The sequence below is a fragment of the Nipponia nippon genome, unplaced genomic scaffold (genome assembly GCF_047370975.1).
Source record: "Nipponia nippon isolate SJK-2023a ecotype South Korea unplaced genomic scaffold, ASM4737097v1 scaffold_1, whole genome shotgun sequence".
Taxonomy (NCBI): Eukaryota; Metazoa; Chordata; class Aves; order Pelecaniformes; family Threskiornithidae; genus Nipponia; species Nipponia nippon.
Window position 1 is genome coordinate 161,943,913 of NW_028262290.1, and position 10,250 is coordinate 161,954,162.

The following is a 10,250-nucleotide window of genomic DNA, read 5'->3' on the forward strand; positions in this document are numbered from 1 at the left end:
CGGCCAGAGGGTGCTGCTGTGACCCTATGCCTAACCTGCAGCCCCTAGGACATACCAAATTAGTCCAAACTAGCATGCGTTCCCATCGTACCTTTAAGCAAGTATGATTCAACCTGAAGCCCACCTCAAGAAAAGGACAGAAACACTACTGATACAGGGACGGTCTGCAGTGAATAGATCAGAACCTCACCAGAAAACACGAGCTCCCTCCAGTTGCACAAGGTGCCCAGGTGATTTGGGGAACGCCTTTGAGACCATTTTCCCCATGGCAGTAACTACAGTAAGCTCCGAGGGCCAGTTACACAAGTCCTGCGTGACCTGCCACATTTACTTAAGATGCTATTAGCATGCCTAAATTAGATTTTCAGTCTGAAACCAATTATATTTATTTGATTTCGTGCCAGTATCTCTGGCTAATTTAAAGGGCACTGCAGCTATGCAGCGTTAATTCTACACGATGGAAAGCAGGCTCAAACATCTCATTTCCAAACACAGCAATATTACTGGAGAAGGTTTATCCTTCCCTTTTAATCACTGTCAGCGGTCTTTATGGTATATGCAGCAATGTAAATATCACGCTGGCTGTCATCAGGTATTACCAAGGCTCGAAATACAGCCCTGGTACAGTAGCCAAGCCAGTGTTCTCCTTTCTTGCCTCCCAACCTTTATCCCTGAACTCTGTCTCAACTGTAATTGTCAACTGTAGAGGATATTTTATTTGGCCGGGATTCCACTAAACAGAACAATCTGTCTAAGTACAGTGCAGATGTTTGATAGTACAGTGGTTATTTTAGGTAAATAAGCTTTTAAGTATCTGATATGCCCTCTCTTGAAGGCTATTATCCTTTCTTTTCAGGGAATAGCTTGATCCAATAAGTCTTTTCTGCGTCTGTTGGTGCGTTCAGCACACAAGACTAGCCCACCGGTTAAAAACTACATTCTTTAACCACGAGTAATGAGAACCATCCTGAGCCTTAGGATCTGGACAAATAACTATGCTCAGGCTGCTAGTCCATCAGCCTCTCAGCTGTTCAAATAAAGATTTGCATCGGTGAGTTGTTCAACAGGAAAAGAGTTCATGCTCAAGACACTTCTTCCAGCAAAGTACAGTTTGCTGGAAGTCAATACCAAGGTATTTCTTAGCTGTCAAGGCCAAGTTATTCATTAGACAGCACTTGGCATCCTCAATGACAATTTTTACTTTAGTGAAGGGATGGAACTTGCGGCCTCGGCTTTCAGCTTGCTTGGTGCACTGCCTGACAAGGCGAGAGACAGAAAGAGGTACACAAAGAAGCGGCCTAGGAGGTGAAGTTCTTACAGGTGAGGACTTACAACACGTAAAGTTTCCAAAGGACTCAGTTTCCACTGGAAGATCTTAAGGAATCACAAATCGGAGACATTTGTAGTCAAGGCGTTTACGGTTTGGAGACAGCACGAACACCAAGCTGCAGGTCTCCCGTGCCTTCTCTGGGAAGTGTCCTTGCAGATACAGCCTGAATGTAAAGCAAGCAGCCTAAGAAAAACACTGAGCGATAGACGCTTGCTATAAAAGAGAAGGCATTGTTCCTTCCCACTGTCACAGGGAATCCATTAAGCAGCTGTTTCATACAGCGATGACAGGGTCACACGGAGGTTTGAGTGTTTAATAGAACGTGTGCCTGTAATTCCCCCATGCGCCATTTCAAACACAAGCATTCATTAATTTGGTATAGGGATTATACGATTTGGCATCAGCAATAGCAGGGAACTGGACCCCGTGACCCTGGAAGTCCTTTCTAGCTCTGCATCTCTGCAAAATAGGTGACAGTAGCTTTCCATTTGTGTTCTGAAAATTGACATAATGAAATCCATCCCTGGGGATTTTGCAGGAAAGGTGTTTACTCCGTGACAAGAAGCATCTCCTTTATGAGTATTTAAGCCATCAAGATAACCTAATATTGTGCTGTCTACCCGAAGCTGGAGATGGCCCGAAATGCCTGACTGCTGTTTCAGCTGCCCCATTTACCTCAACAGGTATCAGCCCTCAGCACGGCCAGCTAATTTTCCTCAGAAAAATATTCTTTAAGTGTTCTCATCCCACAGCTATTAACTTGCTCTCTCGCTTTTCAAATGCTGTCATTTTCCACTACTCTCAGAGCAGTTTTCAAAGCTTCCTTTTCAGAGAGCTGGAACAAACCCTGGATCCCAAGAAAATGGACTTACAAGCCCCTGAAGATCAAAAATGAGCAAAAGCCTAACTTAAACCAAATCAAAAATGAAAACGCACCACCTGTCCAACAGTAACGATGGAGCTTGCATCCAATGTTTAGGAAAACGTCGCTTTTACAGAACATATGTTGAATTGCCACAAGATGCAATAATCTCACGCCCTGACACAAGCATGTCAATACAATTCCACGTTCACCACTACTTTTTTAGAACATTTCCTACTTGACAACACTCTCCCCTCTAACGAACTGCAAAATTTGTCAGTTAACCCTGCTCTAAGACGAAAGGCAACTTAAATTCTTCCACCCGATAATCTAGCAGAGGATACCACAGGACAAGCCACGTGCTCAGAAGACTCAGAGGGGTACTCAAGGTCAGAATTTCACCCCGCAGTTTTAACTTAATTAACAATTCTGTGGATGGATGAAAAGGAAACAGAGCAACCTCCCACACAGCTTTATTAATAGCAAGGTGCTAGCAGTAAAAAGAGTAAAGTTTGTGCTTAAATTACCATTCATGACTATAAAGCGGCAAAATTTTGGCAAAACCCAAGGAGAATTTACTACAGTAAGAGATGATCACTGAAGTATTTCAACTGTCACTACTCTTCTTTTAACTGCTGCTCGTACCTTTTCTCTCCAGGATGAATTTGCATAGGCTCATTTCCTGCCTGAAGGAAATATCCATTTGGGAGAATGCTATAAAGTCCGTTTAGCATGAAACAGTGAAATGAAACAAAACAAGAAATTTTTCTCTCCCCCGCCCCCAACTCACTAGCTCTCAAGACAAAACGGTTGGGGCAGAAAATTGAATTTGGCCAGAAACTAAAGTCTTATTCAGAAGAGCTTTTCTGTATTCCCTAACGAAAGTATTTTAATTTGACTGAGTTATAAGAGTTTGAGTGTTGTTTCACAAGCCTGCAGTACAAGCTGTATAAAACTTTAATGGATGTGTGGAGGGAAGATTCAGCTAATTTGACGATTTGCTGAGAAAGTGAATCAGTGCTGTGGATTTACTCTGTACTTCATTCGCAGATGGGATTTGTGAAGCCTTCAAGACTTGAAGACAGCTGTTCCCTGTAGACTTTCCAGTGTGCAGAACCAAAGAGGTCTAAGAAATCCTTGCAAGGTGTGGTATACTCTGGTTTGGCGGAGGTTGATACATAACCAAATATTTTTTTTCCCAGGGTGGAATTTCTCTTAATTGCAAGAAAATTCTGTGTGCAGCGACACATCAGGAAGCAATGATCTTCAAGAACCTTGGGGAGTGGTGAAAGAAAGGACTTGGGAAAAAAAAAAAGTTGCTGGATATTGTAGCTATTGAGTAGGGCTGAAAAGAAATATTCGATTTTTCCTTTTTTCACTTGGATCACTACAAATCCCTGCCTGCTTGTACTATGTGACAGGACCACATAATCTGGTGAAAAACAAGGAATACGCAGGCTGTGATGATGAACGTGAGAACCCCATGCATGAGCAGTGTTTCAAGGCAAACAAAGCACCCAGACAACCTATGGGATCAAACTTACGGTTGGCAGAATCCCACACTAAGGCCAGTCTCTTCATTTGTATTCTAGCACGAGAGGAACATGAGAAATACCAAAGTGGTATCACGGACCTAGTCAGGTACCCGTAACCCTGTTGTCATTTCGCTGTATTTACACTATTTGCTACAGTGATCTTGTCTTACTCAGACAAGTTTGATTTCGTTCTTAGTACGGCTCCCTTCATTAGCATATGCATTATTTTGCACATCAGAGGTACCTCATCTCCTCTCATACACCAGGAGCGATGACCTTCTGGTAAAGAGCCTGGACCGCCTGTCAGCCAGGGACCTAACCCTGCCTGCGAGACTTTCCTGCATGACTGCCAGAAAGACAGACGGAGTTTGATGTTTTTTTAGAAATGTCAAGGCTGAACTCCCTTAGGTGAAGCCACAGGAAACTGCAGCAACTTTGAGAGCCAAGTTCTTCCTATCTGCATCTCAGTTGTTTGATTCTGAAGGGAACGCAGGGTAATAGGCTAAACTTATCTGGAAAGTCCCAGGATCCTGATATTGCAAAGATTTTGCAATGCCAAATTCCACTGCTCCAACAGCTAATCTTCTACACCCACAAAGCCCTCAAGCCTGTCTCTCCCTATTACAAAAGTTTAATAACACCAAGTTTACAAGCACTCCATTAGCATGTCCACAGCTAAATTTACTACTACAGAGATTTACGATGGATATTGTGCATTTTAGGGGAAATCTTCCAAGAAAATTTGACCAAAATACATTTTTTTGCAATTGGCTAACACAATTAGCAGTAAGAACCAGTGTTATTGCCCATCATTTTAAAACAGCTCCAACTTTTATTATAAGATTACATCTCTAGACACTGACTTGGTGGGCAAGCTGCTAACACTCAGAAATAAAATAGATGCTGCCAAGTTTAAATGACAAATGTTCTGGGGAAGAGCTGATTCTCTCCAAGATTTCATCAGTTGCAGAAGGAACCACCCTCCCGGGCGTGCATTTGTCAGCCAGCATATACACCCCTCAGGTGTGCTCAGGAGCACAGCACATCCAAATTTCCCAGCACTAAGATATTTGCATTAAATTGAAACTATCTAAATGGTATTCTTGAGAAATGAAAGTGTTAAACATTAATCAGTCCAGGAACCTAGCACTACTAGAAGCAACTACCACATAGAAACCAACCACGGGAAAGTGTGAGCTACTGCCACATGAAACACCCCATATGTTTGTTTGTTTTTTTAATACCCCAGAATAACTGAAAGCAGCAAGGAACCATCTCTGCCCTCCCCTCAAATCAGCAGGAAAAGCAGCCACGCCGCTTCAGTAACAACGATGTATTCTTCCCAGCCAGCCTCCTTCACCACCGCTTGGCTTGGTACGTCCTCAGCCTGCTTCCTTGTGCATTTTATCCCCCTTCCCATCAGAGAGCAAACAACAGAAACACTAAACAAAGATACACGCACAACTAAACACCTTTTGCTATCACTTCCCAAGAGGTGAAGATCAATTCAATTTAGCCCTGTTCTAGTAGGGTGATGGTATCAAAGGTCTTAAAGAAGCGAGATGTGCCAAGTATTCAAGGAAGGGTCCCCTGGATGTGGGAGTAACCTGGCTATTCAGTCTCGCTCAGGAATACACAAGATATATTTGCCTATGTCCAAGCAGCTGAGAAACTGCAGTATCAAGCATCTCACGCTTCAGTGCCCAAGCAAACCAAGTGCTATGAATGACCATTAACATTTTTTAACAGATCTACATTTGCCCAAAGATAATTTTATATAAGCTCTAACATAATATAAAACAACAAAAAGGCTTTTCTACCAACTTTAAGTGGAAAAAGTTTACAAATGAGCACACAAAGCAAGTCTTCAAATGACTTAACCACCCTGAATACTGGGAATATGCTGGAGGAATCAATTTTGTTTAGCTAGGCTGGGGGGAGGAGTGGGAATTCGCGAGGAAATGCTAAAACAAAACATATGGCACCAAGACTGAAGTCTAAACGCTCAATTTAGTTCTCAAGCAGTTACAGAGTGTAACATTTTTCTTGAATGGGTTTTAAATAGTTAAGCGTATGAAACTGGCTGCAGCTAGCACGTAAGACTCACAGGTAAAAATCAACACCACGCTTCAAAAAAGAAACCTAGAAAGTTATCATCTGACAAGAGCCTCCCAGTCCCGCCTGGTTTTTATGTCCAAAGACATCGATGGTACCTGGTGAGTACTTACAGGCTGCTCTTTTTCAATGGCACTGCTTCTTCAGTACATGAGATAACTACACAAGCACACAAGATGGGTGACCACAGACGTTTTGATAAAGTTTGGGGAAGCGGAAATCTTAATTCTAAGAAGTTCCTCTATACCTGCAAAAGAAAGTTTCTCCCACACAGGCATATAAACACTCACACGTAGAGCTTGGGAAGAACGTAGCTACAAATCTGAATATTCAACTGCAAAAGATCAATGTGTTCACAAGCCAAAGCCCAACTCAAAAGCTACGTGGAGTCATTAAAAAAACCTAATCATTCATTAAATGGTGACTTCAATTTTGAATTTAAGCTTGATTTCTGAGGGGAGAAGGAACTCCCACCACATCTGTTCACGCAGCCTGCGTTGTCCTCATTGCTATGAAGGAATCTGTCAGCAGAGAAAGGGCACAGGAACAGAGCAAGGGAGCACTCCCTCCGCTAATTTATCTTCTGTTTCTGGCACAGACTGTTCACAGCAAAGAGGATGCTCCTAAATCAAACAGCCAGCGTCAGCACAGCTCTCATCTTTCCAAAAAAGTAGCAAAATGAGAATGACCCAGTTCCAATCAACTTCACTACCGCTACCACCATTTCCAACAGGAACTGTGAGATCCGAGGGAAAACGCGTTTGCAAGTATCTGATCAGCACAAGCAGCATGAGGTCAATTTTTTTTTTTTTTTTCCAGGCTTCAAAAAGAAGACTGCCGTGATTTATATGCGATCCACGCTCGGAAGACCACCTTCACAACCACCAGCACAGACTACATTTTTCTTTTCAGATGAAAATGTAGATGTCTCCAGAGGCGGTATTCACCTGCAAAGACTATCGCTACTCTGGGGGTACATTTCATAGAAATGCTTTATAAATTGCTGCTCCTACCCCACCTTCATTTTATCTTTTTTTGAAATGAAGGTCGGGTTCTGATCCTGAGCAAGGTGCCTTAATTCAGTGGAACAGAAGTTATTTAACCTAGGGAGGCTACTCGGCAGTCACTAACACTAACCAAGCATAATAAATGCAGGCATTAATCCATACCTTTATAATGGCATGAGTCATCTCCAGTGCTGAGTAATCCTTTTTTTACTATTAGCCAGAACAGGAGGGCAGTTTTACAGGAGAAGTTCTCTTTGCAGGTAGAAAACTTGCTCTTTCAATTCCTGCAGCAAAACGGTATGGAGCCATCCACGTCAAATGAAAGCCGCATATGGCTATTTTCAAGCAAAACCAGCACAAATTAAGGAATTTGATTACACATGGATTTCCTTTATTCTGATGTGGAAAAATAGCTGAGCTGGTAATCTACTGAATATCGGACTCTAAATGTAAAGAGCAATGTTTTTCATCAGGAAACACGTTAAATCCTTTAAAAGCACCAGTGCAAGGTTCATCTCTTTCCACACCAGGACATCTCTTTGTTCCCGGCTGAAAGACTTTTACAGCTCAACAGAAGTAAAGAGAGCTCAAAAAAACCCAAAAAAACCCTTGAGGTTTACAGGAGACATGAAGCAGGAGGGAGGCAAGGCAGTCCAGCTCAGTTAACACAGTGACATTTTGTCCCACAAATCATATACGTGCTAGGAAACTTGCGTCACATCTCCATCCAGGACACTGGCAGACACACCAGTGTTTGAAATGAGTAAGGGGGGGGATGGGAAAGTTAAAAAGAGAAACCATATGTTTGCAATATACACATTTCGGTGTACACTCCATCACACGCCAGAATGCCAACGCAATCATTCAGTGAGCAAGCGACATCCAGAAACTCGGTTTACAGAGGGACAGGGAAAAGATACAGAAGAAATTAAATACTTCTTTCCTGATTTCTCCCCGCATTCTGTCAGCTAATGTGAGACGACAACACATCTCTCTGCTCCTCCTAATACTTTGAGGCTGCAGGATGCGCGTCTCCAGCAGTAAGTTCTCCTAAGAGCAGAAGTGCATTCACGTTCCCTTTTGTTCCCATCCCACTCTGTTCCCTGGCTACAAACAGGCAGATTGTCCGTTTGCTCCTATCGTTGGATACTCAAGCTCAAATCCTTGCTTTGTGCTACCACAGCACCCCTTTGCAAGCTCCCAAAAGGGAAAAAAAAAAAAACATTTCCTACACATACACACACACATGCAGTTCTCTTTCCCCGGGAATGGGTGGCATGTTCTCCCCCTTCATCCCCGCACCTTTATCTCCTGCTCCTCAAAGAGGCTGAACATCATCCTCCCCAGGGTGCATCTTCCAAAGGAGCTTTAAAGGGTTGATCTATAAGATTACACCTTCCCTCTTTACCAGGAGTTTGTCTCCTTCCCAAAGCCCTGCTGCTCCCACTGAGCGAAGGAAGAGGACAAAGCCTTGATCCCACAGAGCAACAGCGATTTCCAGAAGGATTTCCCCCCCTCCACAGCTTTAGTTCCTTCCTACTTTTAAACAATGCCAAGAATTTAATCTCTTAAAACAGCATTTTCACAAACTCTCCCACCCTCCTTAACAGAAAACAAGTCTCCCCGTGAGGCAGAGATGGAAGGCCTGGGCACGATACCGCTACGTCATTTATAAACTTCAAGTAAACGCACTTCACAAAGATTACTCTAAAAATTAACCTCCTTCCTAAAAGCCTTTGGCCAGGAGCCTGCCCTGCCACCTCCTGCTTTCTTTCATGCCTCTGGAGAGCAGACGGGAGGCACTGACCGTGGAGTCACCTGTGGCACCACCTCAGATGTGTCACATACTCGCCCTAGAGCAATATATCCCTTAAACACACACCCCAACAAAATGGTTGAGACAGCCAATAAATCAGTACAGCGGGAGGCCTTTGGTAACTGTGCGGCTTAAAGTCAAAAGAGAGTGAGAGGGAGGGGGGAAAAAGAAAATCATTTAATGGAGAGAGCAAGGGCTAGGGCCTCGAGCTGTGAGGACAATGAATGAAAATTCACAGCAGCAGCAAAAACCCAGGATAAAAGGCTCGCTCGGCAGCACTACAAAACCCTCCGTCCTCTGCATGGACCAAAGCAACATGGGGCTTCGAAATTGCCAAGAGAGGAGTGGTTCCCCCAGAACGAACGGGGTGCCCCAGAAGGAGAGAGCCCACGTAAGCCGTGGAGTTTGCTCCCACACACCCAGCACATGTGAATCCGCAGGGTGACAGGCAGATGGAAGAGCCCCCACTTGCAGACCCCGTCCCGCCCTGTCCCCACTGACCCAGGCATGGGGACACCCCCACCCCCCCCGCAGAAGAGGGGGGCAGAGACCCCTGCCAGGGGGGTGCCCCCCCCACGACCGCCCCAAGGCTCTGCTGGGGGTGGGCCAGACCCACGTCCCCCTCCCTGGGTCCCGCACACGCGTGAGGAGGGGGAGCAGCACCCCCCCCCCCCGCACCCACGGAGAGGCTGCAGAAGTGGACCCCCAGGCCCTCCTTGAACACGCCCAACCCCCGGCGGGGGGGGGGGGGGGGACGGGACACCTGGCCCCCCGGACACCCCCCCTTGGAGTGAGGGGAGGGCAGACCCCCACGCCCCCCCCAGTAAAGGGTTCTCCCAGACCCCCACACCCCTGGGGGGGGGAGCAGACCCCCCTCACACCTCCTCAGGCACGCATCAGTGGGGGGGCACCTACTCCTTGCCGGGGGGGGGGGAGTGTGACAGGACCCCCCTCAGCTGAGCGGGGACAACCCCCGCCACTTCCCTCAGGGGAGACACCCCCCCTCAGCGAGGGGCCACCCCACACACCCCCTCCCCGGTGCCCACAGACACCGGGCGGGAGCCAAGCGTCCCCGTCCCGCCCCGCCGCCGCTCACCGATGACCTCCTGCAGCTCGTAGTCATCCTTGTTGATGGACCAGGGCAACGCGCTGGGGTCCTCGGCCATGGCCGCGCCGCCGCCCGCCCGCCCTCCGCGCCGCGAGGGGGAGCGCCACGCAGGAGCGAAGGAGCGGAGAGCCGCTGCGCTGCCCCGAGCGGCCCGGCTGCCCCGACCCCCAGCCGAGCCCCTCGCCGGCAGAGGCTGCCGCGACCCCGCCGCTGCCTCCGCCGCCGCCCGCCGCTACCGCCGGCCAAACTTTGCCTGCTCCCTCCACCTGCCCATGCCCAGAGCGCCCTGACGTCACCCGCACACGCCGCCGCGCGCTACGCCCCGCCCACCACAGCGGGGAGCCGCCCGACGCCATCTTGAGCGTGGCGCCCCTCCGCCGCCGCCACGTCAGCCCGCCACGGTTCATTCGGCTGCCGACACCGCCCTCGGGGAACGGGCCGGTACGGCGGGCTGCCGAGAGCGGACGGCGGAGGGGG

At 47.1% G+C, this 10,250-nt stretch overlaps 1 protein-coding gene across 1 annotated transcript in view; it reads right to left on the reverse strand.

Moving 5' to 3' along the window:
• The window catches only part of OXSR1 (oxidative stress responsive kinase 1), a 94,219-nt gene extending 84,182 nt beyond the window's left edge, over nt 1-10,037 (reverse strand). Inside the window, exon 1 of the mRNA XM_087730974.1 lies at nt 9,762-10,037. Coding sequence (XP_087587100.1) covers nt 9,762-9,831 — 70 coding nt within the window. The 5' untranslated portion in view covers nt 9,832-10,037. The remainder of the gene's footprint in view (nt 1-9,761) is intronic.
• Nucleotides 10,038-10,250: the final 213 nt, after the last annotated feature.